The sequence below is a fragment of the Anabrus simplex genome, chromosome 4, assembly GCF_040414725.1.
Source record: "Anabrus simplex isolate iqAnaSimp1 chromosome 4, ASM4041472v1, whole genome shotgun sequence".
In the NCBI taxonomy this organism is placed as follows: domain Eukaryota; kingdom Metazoa; phylum Arthropoda; class Insecta; order Orthoptera; family Tettigoniidae; genus Anabrus; species Anabrus simplex.
Window position 1 is genome coordinate 111432318 of NC_090268.1, and position 14142 is coordinate 111446459.

The window sequence follows — 14142 nt, forward strand, 5'->3', positions numbered from 1 at the left end:
GTATGCATTCGGGAGATAGTGGGTTCTAACCCTACTATCGGCAGCCCTGCAGACGTTTCTCCGTAGTTTCCTATGCACACCAGGCACCAGGTACATTAATTCAGCCCACGGTTGCTTCCTTCAAAGCCCTAGTCTTGTCCTATCCCACTATCACCATAAAATCTGTCCGTGTCGGTGCGACGTTAATATATATATATCGCAAAGTAATACAATAAAATATAACGAGTAGAATGGGGGAATTCTTCCAGAAAACTGCCCATGTTGAAGCCTGCTATAACGACAGTAGAAATCCGGAATCTTGTAATTTTATGTTTCGATCTAGCAGCCGACAATGAACGTAACGTCCAAGGAAGGAAACTCCACTATGTATGCAAAATAAATACTTGTCAAATGACAACGTCTATGTAATCTAATAATTCTACCTAAACATTGCTTTAATTACTATCGGACTTCGAAAATTCTACGAGTTATTCTATATCATACAATACTTTTTCACAGTGTAATTCATTATATTATTTTCTCAATTATATTTTACAAATAATAATTATATGTACATAAATGTAAACGATAGGAAAAAATCTGGCAGTAACTTCGTCTTGTCCCGCTGGATTCTCATTTGCAGGTATGCATGTCAACAGTCTTGGTGCACACTTTACATTCTACGAAGCAACACCAGTGAAATTTACAGTCGCATCTCTCCCGTACTACAGCCTTTTGTGTGTTATAGCCTCGTCCACAACACAGAAGATTGCAGCCATCCAGCCCCTGGGAGGTACGATTGCACTGGCGACCCTGCGTTCCTGAAACAAAGAAAGTAACTATTATTAAAATATGCCGCAGGATTGGTTTAATCTAAATTATATAAAATGTTGTGACTGACAGACCGATTCATCACCGCCGAGCCAAAACTACTGGACATAAATTAATGGGATTTTTGGGTTACATTTAAACTACAGTGAAGATGCTCATTACGGGAGGAATTTTTGGATATTCCGTCGCTAAGTGGGTGAAAAGGTGGAGTGAATTTTAAAATGAGTACCGGTGCGTCTATATCTAAAAAACTTAACAGTTTGAAGACGTAAAAATTGGTATTTGGAATCTCTTTTAAAAATAAAGAAACACGTATTTTTTTGTTTTCAGAAAATCCACATAAGGCGGGGTGGGGGAGGGGGTGAAAAGAAGTGAAGAAGGGGGTCGATCTTAAAATAAGTGTGGCTCACATGTTACAGACGTAAAATTTGGTATTTGGAATCTCTTAAAAATAAAGAAACACGCATTTTTTCAGAAAATCCGCTTAAGAGGGTTAAAATAAGTGAAAATAGGGTAATATTTTAAAATGAGTATATATAAAAAACTTAAAATGTTATCGATGCGAAAACTGATGTTTTGAATCAACTTTCAAAATAAAGAAACGCGTATTCTTTTTGTTCTTGGGATGCTGTAGAATGAAGAGGTGAAAGAAGATGCGGGCAAGAATGGATGGATATAGAACAATCAGAAGATTAATTTAAAACTTTTAAATTGAAGCTATATTTTTCTTTTCAAATTTTAAACTTTACACTTTGGTAAGCAAATAACAATTTAGGTACAGAACTAGCTCGTTAGCTTGGGTAACACTGTTGGTAAAAATCAGAATAATTAACTAATAACCAATTAACAACCTGAGCTTGAAGCTCCCTAATTACAAATTTTACATGAGCGCTACTGCTCCTTTCAACCAACAGTCACGGAGACGGATCTCCCAATTTCTTTTACACCAATAGGAAGAGCATCTTTGCTCTATAAGTTTATACTTTCCAGGCCTATCAAAGGCACAACCTACACTTATCAAAATTAAACAATATTCACTGTCTTAACTGCTCAGCAGTCTGATATCCTTAACATGAAATGAATGAAATAAGAGTTTAATAGGGGTAACAAGTACCCACTGTACGTGGCCTTTGGTAAAAGAAAGGTTAGAGTTACTGGCCGAAAATCAAAATGGTAAGGAGGCGAACACTTGCACTCCTTGAAATTTACATGAAATACATAAAAACCTGTTTGGGCTTTAGGTTACAGAAATTACTAGATAGATTTTAAGGGTTACAAAGTCGCAGTCACCTCGACACCAAGTTGAAGGGGAATACAAGAGAGTATCACTCTTTATTCCCTGTTTCGAGTAAGTTCTTTAGAATTGAATGAGAAAATTACATTAGTAAAAGTTACATTGCGAAATAAATTTGAAATCTTCCCCTCGAGATAGCTTTCGAAGAATATTACTTTGTTAAGCAGAATCTGCCATTACCTTGAGCTGCTGCACCTCCCGAAGATGGACGAGGGGGCCCTTTCCCCCCTTCCCCCGCTATGAACACACTCTGGACTGGAGCGATCACAAAAGACAACATGACCCAAAATGTCACAGCTTTTATAGTGGAGAGGAAGGTTCCAGATTTCTCTGGGCAGAAACACTGACACGCCCACCATTCCTATTGGTTAATTTAATAAATGTCAGAAATGTATGACTGGTTACTTAAATAAATGCACAAATTTTCTAATTGGCCAACAAATTAAGTTGGCGCGAAGAGATTGAAGTGTTGATAATTTTTGAACACCAAAAACAATCAATAAACAATTCAGTTTAGGAAACCTTGATACACAAAATTACTTCAAAATTTAATTGTTCATTCTCGCACCAGAGGGCGCAATGAGTAGAGAGTAGAGACATCTGTCGAGAAAGGTTCAAATTGTTTCCAAAATGAGTTTCAGATTTCCTGATCTAGATGGCCTTCCCCAAGGAGCTAGTTTTACATGCACGGGGCGGGTGTACCTCCGGTACACTTTTGTTTTCGGAAAATCCACTTGGGGGGTGGGTGGGTGGGGGTGGTGAAAAGGTCTGAAAAAGGGGTTGAATCCTTTAATGGGGTTACTTATATCTCAAAAACGGAATATGTTACAGGCGTGAACATTTGTATTTGGAATCTCCTTTGAAAATAAAGAAACATGTATTTTTTGTTTTCGGAACATCCATTTAAGGGGAATGAAAAGGACCGAAAATTGGGTTGAATTCTTTTTCTGAGGATACTTTCTTTATACGTGAGAGAGGACAGTTTCTCACATGTACAGTTCTATATCACATGTTCCAGAGTTAGCTCTGCCAGTAGCCTTGTGGTTAACACAAAGATTTAATGAAAACTCTTAGTAACGTAGTCATTAAATGAGCAGAAAATCCTTCCGTGCAAATCAAACATACACATTAAAACATCTGTTGACAAACAAAGCGATAACTGCCATCCGCGGTTCAATATTTTATTTTGAGAAGCCATCTATACAGTCAATAGGATCATGTGTTGCGTACTCTTTGCATCTTAGTTCGTTTTTGTATTGTGTGTGAAATATTTGTTGATATTCCATGCTAAACTAATTTATTAGATAATAATTGTTATCACCCGTTAAACAGTGATAGTAAATTGTGTATTAGCAAATGATACTTTGCTCTAGTGGCAACCATAGAATTAGGGAAGTTATAAAATAAATAAATAAATAAATAAATAAATAAATAAATAAATAAATAAATAAATAAATAAATAAATAAATAAATCAATCTTACGGCATTGCACGTCACTACTGCATATCAAATAAACAAAAACCAATTATTTTATTTATTTATTTATTTACTGAGCACTACATGATTTCTAATCCCAGTTACAGTGGCAATTGTTTACATGTGTATATTTTTAAATTGTTCAAATCAGTTTAATAACATAATATCCAAACTATTCTAATATTATATTTACAAATGAGAAAGAAACAATATTTCATATCTAATCTAATTTAATCTTTACAAGAAAGAGTAAACTCGTCGCCATAACACCTATCTGTGTCGGTGCGACGTAAAACAACTACTGAAAAAAGAAAGAGTAAAATAAAAAACAGAAACGTAATTTCATATCTAAACTATCATTTTCTTCTAGTTCTAACACTTATGATTATATTTATGGGATAGGGCTTAATGTAGAATGTTTGAAATACATTTTGCGGTTCATATCGGCATTACAAGTTATTTAGAGTGTTTTCACGCAGATGGTGAATTGTTGTATAAACAGGTCTAGAAGTACACAGAAGTCTAAAGAATTCTTTTTCTGAACTGCCTGTAGAGTAGGGGGAATTTTTGTGAGCGGTTGTTCTGAATTTTTTTATTCTTAAAAGTTACATTTGTCCTCGCAATAAAGTGGGGCACGTGAAAGCTCAAGAGGCATAAAAAGTGAGGGTAGTCAATAACAGAATTTTTCAGTTTTTGTGCACAATCTTCATGTCATCTCTGACGAGAAATGCGGCAGTTTGTAGGGACATATACTACAGAATCCTCTTAGCTACAACCATCAAGTCGTGATAGGCCATGCGAGCTCCTGCAAATTCCTTATTAAACTGTTCATTATGGAGTATTTATTAATTATAGTCAATGTGTAACCAAAGCACAATTGCACTAATACTTGGAACCTTCACTACACCACCTCAGTTCGCAAGAGTCACCGCAGACGGAACTGATGTTTATTGTCAGGCCTTGAGACTTGAGATACGCGCATGAGCACCTCTTTCCCAACATCCACGCGACTTCTCTAGTATAATAACAGCAATTATTATATTGTAATTTCTTTGTTAGTAACTCGTGACTCGAGCGTTAATCAGTACCACCACTGCCAATCAGATAATAGCCAATTAAATGAATTACTTCTGAAGACTTGATTTTATTATATTTCAGTGTATCCCTCCAACGAAAGAAACTGAACAAAAGTATGTTTTACAGACAACTTTCAAATTATTGTAACTCTGTGCTAAGAATAGGGCATGTTCGTGCGACATTTATTCTTCAAATGTCGTCAGGAATCAGCTCTATAAGTGGCGGTAATTATTTATGTTTTACAATTTGCTTTACGTCGCACAGACGCAGATAGGTCGTATGGGGATGATGGGATAGGAAGTCTACGAATGGGCAATAAGCGGCCGTGACCTTAATTAAGATACAGGACCAGCATCTGCCTGGTGTGAAAATGTGAAACCACGGTAAACCATCTTCAGGGCTGCCGACAGTAGAGTTTGAATCCACTACACCCGAATGAAGCTCATAGCTGCGCGACCCTAACGGCGGTAATTCCTCATGAATCATCCTGCATTGTCTATCGTCTCTTGGGTAGTGTGTGGTCTTCTAGAGTAGGAGCTTAGAAGGCACTCTTCAACAATATTTGGCCTGTCTGCCTTGCGGTGCTGCAGCTACACTCCGGGGTAGACACCTTTCTGTACGCCGGAAGTAGGTCGTCAGCACATTTGCCATGGTTAGTACGGATTCTATTCAGTGTCGACGAATTCCCAAGTGGTAGTTCAAATTCTCATCGTTTGTTACCGACACAGAAAAAACCGTGGAGGTGTAGTGAGGTGCTATTACACCATTCTTGCAACCCGGTCTGAAGGTTGAAATTATATTCCATCAGGGTGTTGTGAGTGGAGAAAATCTGGATTGGAGCCCATCGATTCCAATGTCAGTGATGTCCTCGTGGATTGGTAGCTGATGCTCTTGTATTCCCTCTCAGGGGCATGAGGAAGAGAAAAGTGGCTCAGGACTGGTAGCCAGAATGTAGGGATGGATTTGATTCTACAACTTATAATCCGCATTGTCTGATTTAGCTGAGAATATATCAGTTCATCTACAATGTTATTGGCTTTACGTCCCAGTAACTACTTTTGCGGTTTTCGGAGACGTCGGGGTGTCGGAATTTAGTCCCGCAGGAGTTCTCTCACGTGCCAGTAAATCTACTGACAAGAGGCCGACGTATTTTAGCAGCTTTAAATACAATCAGGCTGAGCCAGGATCGAACCTGCCAAATCGGTGTTAGAAGGGCAGCACCTCAACCGTCTGAGTCATCCAGCTCGGCACTGTTCATCTAGACAGGTCTGTAGTATTCAGCCTAAAAGTACACACGACTGATGAACTTAAGGTGGATGCTGTGGAACACCATGTTGTACCACAAAAGAATGTGCTGACTGTTCATAAAATGAATAATAATTTCGTGTGGCTATTTCTAGCCGAGTGCAGCCCTTGTAAGGCAGACCCTCCGATGAGGGTGGGCGGCATCTGCCATGTGTAGGTAACTGCGTGTTATTGTGGTGGAGGATAGTGTTATGTGTGGTATGTGAGTTGCAGGTATGTTGGGGACAGCACAAACACCCAGCCCCCGGGCCATTGGAATTAACCAATGAAGTTTAAAATCCCCGACCCGGCCGGGAATCGAACCCGGGACCCTCTGAACCGAAGGCCAATATAATGAATGAAGAAACTGTATTGACATGGCCTATAATAACAGTTAATACAAATCATACGTTCATAAAGCTTGTAAGTTTTTACAAGAACAGTATTCAGTTGCAGCGGCAACCGGACCAAATGGGACAGGGAGAGCTCGTGACAGGTGCTTACTATTTTACAGTAATGAAGATTGTTTACAGTATGTCTCGGGCAAACATCAGTCGATGTATTTAGATTCAATACTACTCTCTGTTACTCAGAATTGCAGACCTCTCAGTCTTGACGGCAAGCAGCCGCCAATATTCAGTTGCACTTCGTAATCTCACACTGGAAATGATACATGTATTTGTTTGCTGCTATGGAAATATCATGAAACACGGAAAAGATACATTTGTGATGAACCAATATGGGATGGCGTTTCTTTTCCTTTTCTGAAGACATTCTGTGTACATTATAATCTTTGCCAGAATTCTAGATAACTGGACGACCCATATCACACTAAAATCCACTGAGTACGTGGGGAAAATGTTGCAGCAGGACAGGTGTCTGACATACGTATTCTCAAGACACTGTGCATCCCTACACCGGCTTTTTTTCCCTTCTGGGGGCCCCCGAAGCTCGCTCCCCCCGCGTGGCAATCAGCTCAATCTACATTGCCTCCGACATGTTATTAATTTCTAAGAAGAAAAGAGATAGCAGGGAAGAGTGGGAAGTGATACAAGGAAAATCTGCCGGTTTCCAAGTTAGACTCGCTACCACGGCAAGAGTTTGTGTTAGTAAGGTGTGGTATTAAGGGTCAGGGAAAACCACAGGCAGAAAATAGAAAGAACTTAATGTAGAATATGACAACCCTACACCGGCTGTTCGTTCAATGCTACACAATCACGTCAGTGTTCTCTTTCAGTGGAACAAACGGCGCATCATGTGAAACGGTGCTAGAGGTGGTGGAAGTGGTGAATTTTTTTGCTAGTTGCTTTACGTCGCACCGACACAGATAGGTCTTATGGCGACGATGGGACAGGAAAGGGCTAGGAGTGGGAAGGAAGCGGCCGTGGCCTTAATTAAGGTACAGCCCCAGCATTTGCCTGGTGTGAAAAAGGGAAACCACAGAAAACCAGAGTGGGAAGTGATACAAGGAAAATCTGCCGGTTTCCAAGTTAGACTCGCTACCATGGCAAGAGCTTGTGTTAGTAAGGTGTGGTATTAAGGGTCAGGGAAAACCACAGGCAGAAAATAGAAAGAACTTAATGTAGAACATGACAACCCTACACCGGCTGTTCGTTCAATGCTACACAATCACGTCAGTGTTCTCTTTCAGTGGAACAAACGGCGCATCATGTGAAACGGTGCTAGAGGTGGTGGAAGTGGTGATTTTTTTTGCTAGTTGCTTTACGTCGCACCGACACAGATAGGTCTTATGGCGACGATGGGACAGTAAAGGGCTAGGAGTGGGAAGGAAGCGGCCGTCGCCTTAATTAAGGTACAGCCCCAGCATTTGCCTGGTGTGAAAAAGGGAAACCACGGAAAACCATCTTCAGGGCTGCCGATAGTGGGATTCGAACCCACTATCTCCCGGATGCAAGATTGTTGTTTTAGGAGGTAGTACAACTAGGTAACCATCCTCTCTGAACAAATGAAGTGGAAATAAAAAATAAAATAAATTAAAAACTGTTTATTAAACGGAGGAATTTGAAAAAAAATTAAAAAATAATAAGGCAATGCTTTATTAAGCAGAAAAGGACACTGAAAACTTGAAATTTAGAGTGGTGGTGGTGGTGGTGGTGGTGGTGGTGGTGGTGGTGATTTTTGTTTCTAAGAGGAAGTACAACTAGGTAATCATCCTCTCTGAACAAATTAACTGGAAAAGAATTTAAAATAAAACAAAATTATTTATTCAACGAAGGAATTTCGAAACGAAGTACAAAATAAAACAAAAAATATTGAATTAAGCCGAAAAATCAAGAACGAATCGAAAGGGAACGTGATTCCCTGAGTAACAGAACACTTGCAATTTATTTACCCTTGATTAATCCACTCTCACACATAAAGCGAATGATGGGATCTGCAGCATTCTCGTCATCGGCTAGTATGAGCTCGAGTGTGTCCTGCTGTCCGAGGTTCCGTCTTAGGCCAGAAAGATCCGCGCACTCTGTGAGGATGTGGGCCATGGTGAATTCGGCACCACAAGAACACACTGGGGGAGTCTTCCCTCTTCAGGCGGTAAGAGTGCGTAGAACTCCCATGACCTATCCTCAGGTTACATAAATATACGGCCTCTCTCCAAGGCCGTAAAGAGAACCTCCACACGGCAGTTGCCTTCTTAATTGCCCTCAGCTTGTTGTAATTTCGGACAGCTAGCCACTCCGATTCCCAGGACGCCAAGATGGTTCGACATAGCCGAGAGCAAATATCCGTAGAAGGTACGTTCATAGCTGTAGGTGGTAAAAGTGCCGCTTCTTTTACAACTTCATCCGCAAGTTCATTTCCCGCAATCCCAACGAAAATAGTATTGTTACAGGTGATGAAACTTGGCTTTATTACTATAATGTAGTAAATAAAGCCCAGAACAAAGTGTGGGTATTTGAATATGAGCGTGCTCCTGTGAGTGTCCAGAAGTCAAATCGGCGAAGAAAAGATTGATCGCGGTTTTCTTCACAACGGGCGATATGACCCAAATTGTGCTAGAAATTTGGCACACTGACTGTCAAGTGGTCCAGCGAAACTTACTTCCAATGAAGTTACCCAAGCTCTAATGATGTTTCGTCCAAGCCTACCTTGGATCTTGCACCACAACAATGCTCCAGCACACCGCGCCAATCAAACAATGAAGTTACTTGCAGGGTCAGAACACTCTGTGCTTGATCACCCTCCATACACAGTTGTACATCCTCGTAAAACAATAATCACCAATCACCCTGCATACCCCGTGTGACTTCGGTCTCTTCCTGGAAGTAAAAATGAAACTGAAAGGCAACGCTTTCCATCAGAAGAGGAACTACTAGCAGCATGGTATCCGGAGTGTGGGATAACACCAGAGGAAAAGTGACAGAGTTGGTTTAGTGATCGGTTTCGAAGTTTTGAGATAAGTGCGTTCAGTTTGGGGGAGATTGTTTCGAAATACTATGAAAAATGAAGCTCAGTTTGTAGGATTTCAGCAAGATATAGCAGATATCCTGGATTCAGAAGGCCAAATGGACTGCATTGCGATTGACCTATCTAAGGCATTTGATAGGGTAGATAATGGAAAACTACTGGCAAAAATGAGTGCAGTTGGACTAGAAAAAAGAGTGACTGAATGGGTGGCTATATTTCTAGAAAATAGAACTCAGAGAATTAGAGTAGGCGAAGCTTTATCTGACCCTGTAATAATTAAGAGGGGAATTCCTCAATGCAGTATTATTGGAAATTTATGTTTTCTTATATATATCAATGATATGTGTAAAGAAGTGGAATCAGAGATATGGCTGTTTGCAGATGATGTTATTCTGTACAGAGTAATAAATAAGTTACAAGATGGTGAGCGGCTGCAGGGTGACCTCGATAGTGTTGTGAGATGGACGGTGGGCAATGGTATGATGATAAACGGAGTTAAAAGTCAGATTGTGAGTTTCACAAATAGGAAAAGTCCTCTCAGTGTTAAATACTGTGTTGATGGGGTGAAAGTTCCTTTTGGGGATCATTGTTAGTACCTAGGTGTTAATATAAAGAAAGATCCTCTTTGGGGTAATCACATAAATATGATTGTTAATAAAGGGTACAGATCTCTGCACATGGTTATGAGGGTATTTAGGGGTTGTAGTAAGGATGTATAGGAGAGGGCATATAAGTCGCTGGTAAGATCCCAACTAGAGTATGGTTCCAGTGTATGGGGCCCTCACCAGGATTACTTGATACAAAAACTGGAAAAAATCCAAAGAAAAGCAGCTCGATTTGTTCTGGGTGATTTCCGACAGAAGAGCAGCGTTATGAAGATGTTGCAAAGTTTGGGTTGGGAAGATTTGGGAGAAAGGAGACGAGCTGCTCGACTAAGTGGTATGTTCCGCGCTGTCAGTGGAGAGATGGCGTGGGAGGACATCAGTAGACGAATAAGTCTGAGTGGTGTCTTTAAACGTAGGAAAGATCACAATATGAAGATAAAGTTGTAATTCAAGAGGACAAATTGGGGCAAATATTCGTTTATAGGAAGGGGAGTTAGGGATTGGAATAACTTACCAAGGGAAATGTTCAATAATTTTCCAATTTCTTTGCGATCATTTAAGAAAAGGCTAGGAAAATAACAGATAGGGAATCTGCCACCTGGGCGACTGCCCTAAATGCAGATCAGTAGTGATTGATTGAAATACACTCATACTTCAAACCATTCCTAGTGATGTCTGTAAAATATGTGCTTTTATAGCTCTGCGAATACACTCGTAATAATGTGAAAAAATGTTTTCGAAAATATGCATAAATTGCTCGCGATTTGAGTTGTGATTGCTAGCGATGATATCACTCGGCTTTCATGTTCATGGACAAGGATCTATTTATTTATCTACTTCTTCCACTTTATCTTCTTTATCTATATTTACCTTTATCTATTTATCTACTTCCAATGATGATGATGGTGATTCTACTACTACTACTACTACTACTACTACTACTACTACTACTATATTTTTGTGTTGACTCTGAACCTGATGTGAGAAACGATGTCTGAAATATGAACTAAAATAGTATGTTTCTTACCTAGAGACCCCACACTGCTGTTCCGATTGCAGTAGCTGGGAGACTCATCCATGTAGACCAGGTCATTGGGAGTTGGGGAGTTAAAGCGAGGATCTCGAGTCTCCAAGCGACCCAGCTTGTTCAGACGAACCTCCGTCGCGCCATCGTACTTATCCTTGAGGAAATCACCTGAAAAATAAAATAATAGATATATACGATCATCGTCGTAAATGCAAATGACAGCATCTCCTTCTCTCTCTTCCTAGCGTTTTCCCCATCAAATGGGGTCAACTGTTCAGATATATTTTCCTCATTTGGCTCTGTCTAGGACGCCTTCCGGTTTGAGATCCAAAGTACGCATGTCTTCCACGACGTCGTCCATCCACCGATTCGGCGGTCTCCCACGTGGCTGGCGTCCTCGTGCCTCAAGTTAGAGAGCCACTTTTACCAGGGAATTAACGCTGCTTCGCATGGCAGGGCCATACTTCGGAAGCCGAACCTCTATCGCTTTCTCTACGATTTCGGGGCCACACCAAGTCTACGTCACATATCTTCATTTCTGATACCAACTTGGCAATTTGGATCCTGGCTCAATCCGGTGGTATTTGAAGGTACTCAAATACGTCAGCCTCGTGCCGGTAGATTTACTGGCACGTAAAAGAATTCCTGCGGGACTAAATTTCGGCACTTTGGCGTCTCCTAAAACGTAAAAGTAATTAGTGGGACGTAAAAAGAATTATTATTATTATTATTATTATTATTATTATTATTATTATTATTATTATTATTATTATTATTATTATTATTATTATTTCTGACATTGTCCAACGTTGAGAATCTGTCCATATAACCTGAAATATGGCGAAATTCTACTATGTAGAGAACAACTGGTCTTATCATGGTCGTGTAAATTTTAGTCTTCAGGTATTCCGGCATCATTTTTATCGCAGAGGACACGAGTTACTTGTCTCCAAATGGACCATGCTGCGCTGATCCTCATTCGGGTGTCAGTGGTAGCATCATTATCTGATGTAACCAGAGATTCAATATATTAAAAACGGGTGACTTTCGACAGTGGCAGTGCCATTGGTTCAGAGACAATGCATGAACCGTTCACTGTCTGCTGGTCGTAGCAAGTGACAGCTATTCCACATCAAATTATGCATTATCTCGTGTTCCATGTTTATTTAACGAAGACTGAGATTCACAGTCATTCTAGGTTGTTGGCGCGGATTATGATCTCAAATTACAAGAACACGAATAATAATAATAATAATAATAATAATAATAATAATAATAATAATAATAATAATAATGTTGATTATCTGTGAACTCGAGAAGTAAGAGGTTTCAAACATTCGGTGAGGCTGAATGACAAATTTCAGACTAAGGTTCTAAGTGTTGGTGGTTCTTGTTTTGCTCTCAGTGAATTACCGAAGAGAGACAGAAACCACTCCTCATGTTTTGGGATCTTGCCCTCATGGAGAGATACTACGGAACGCCAAGCATAACAAGATTCGGTCCTTGATACCAAATTCCCCCAGAAAGAAAAGTTGTCGCCGAACTTGCCGATAATGGTAGCAGTAGAAGTGGTGACACGATAGCCTACAAGAAATCAGAGGGTGCGCGATATATAATAGACCCCACAGCTCGTTTTGGAATCTCCACAGATCTGCAAGAAGACGTTGATAGGGTAAAAACACTGATCTATGGTAGGAGCTCGAGGGACTTTTGCTCGATTCATTGTGAATTTTTGGAAACAGTTCCAGAACTGCAAACTATTTCTTTATTAGCTTTACGAGGTTCCATTTCATTGCTCAGAAATCATTGCTACATGCTATAACCCTTGTAATTTAAGGACACAACATGGCGGATAGATGTGTGAAGTGCTCCGAGAAATTTAAAGATAACAATATAAAGGTAAAGTGTAAAAAGTGACTTAAGTGGTTTCACATGAAGGAAGAATGCACGAGGTCAACCAAACACGAAATAGATCGCCTCCTTAGTCTTCCAAAAAAGGATAGGCTATGGATATGTTTGACCTGCAACTCGGCGTCACTCGAAACTGAGCTTGATATTCCACCAGACTCAAATTTACAAGACTCCATTTCCACAAAATTCAACGTAATATTAAGCAAACTTGGTGAACTAGAGTCAGTGTATAAAGAACTGAAGACATCTGTCCAATTTGTCAGTGACAAATTTGACGATTTTAGTGTTGAGGTGGGCAAAATGCAATCAGAACTGATAGTGCTGAACAACACAGTACAAGACTTAAAATCGAATAACTGCACCCTTTCCGGAGAAGTGACACAGCTGAAACTCGACGTTGAAGAACTAAAACAATATTCAAGAGCTAATAATATGAAAATATCCGGGATTCCGTACCACTCAGAAGAAAACTTAACCGAAATTGTCCAGAAAATTGGAGATATCCTTGATGTACCAATACATCCGGACAGCGTCGACACTGTTCACAGGGGTTCTTCATTCAACAAAACCAGTGTGAAACCCGTAATAGTCAGATTTGTCCAACGCTGGAAAAAGGATGCTCTTTTGAAATCAGCAAGACGCCAGAAGATGCTAACCTCTTCTCTCCTAGGCTTTGGTGGTCCAAAAGTTAATATATACTTGAACGAACACCTTACGCCCTACAATGATTCTCTCTTCAAGAAGGCTCGTGATGCTAGGACAAAGGGAATTGAACGTGCATTTGTGAGACAAGGGAGGATTCTGGCAAAAATCTCTGCCACCTCCCTCGAAGTATTTACAATAAAATGTGAAGACGATATTGAAAAATTGATTAGGCTCGCAGCATCTAGGCCTAAATGAGCTGTCAGTCTTCACAGATTCCTTCTTATGTTTTATATTTATGTACATTTGTTTCTCTTCCTCTTCTTTTAAACTACACTAATGACAGAAAGACAATGGAAATCATACTTTCAATATAGTGACTTGGTTACCTCACTTGGAACAATTGCTCCAACCTTGAGAATAATGTATCTCAATTCTCGTAGCATACGAAATGGTAAGTTAGAGATGATTGCTGATCGCATAGAGTTAATTCAGAATATCGATTTTATAGTTGTTGTCGAAACATGGTTGTCTGTAAACGGTGATGAGTCTAACTTTTACAATATCACACGTTATGAAGCATTTCATTC

The 14142-nt window shown here is 39.9% G+C and overlaps 1 protein-coding gene across 2 annotated transcripts in view; it reads right to left on the minus strand.

Annotated features, from left to right (window-relative positions):
• Positions 1–300: 300 nt before the first annotated feature.
• The window catches only part of LOC136872460 (protein Wnt-5a), an 822369-nt gene continuing 808527 nt past the window's right edge, over positions 301–14142 (minus strand). For both annotated transcript variants that reach the window (XM_067146274.2, XM_067146275.2), the window contains 2 exons: positions 11000–11167; positions 301–800 (listed from right to left, as the gene is read on the minus strand). In XM_067146274.2, the coding sequence (XP_067002375.1) occupies positions 613–800; positions 11000–11167 (356 nt within the window). In that variant the 3' untranslated portion in view covers positions 301–612. The remainder of the gene's footprint in view (positions 801–10999; positions 11168–14142) is intronic.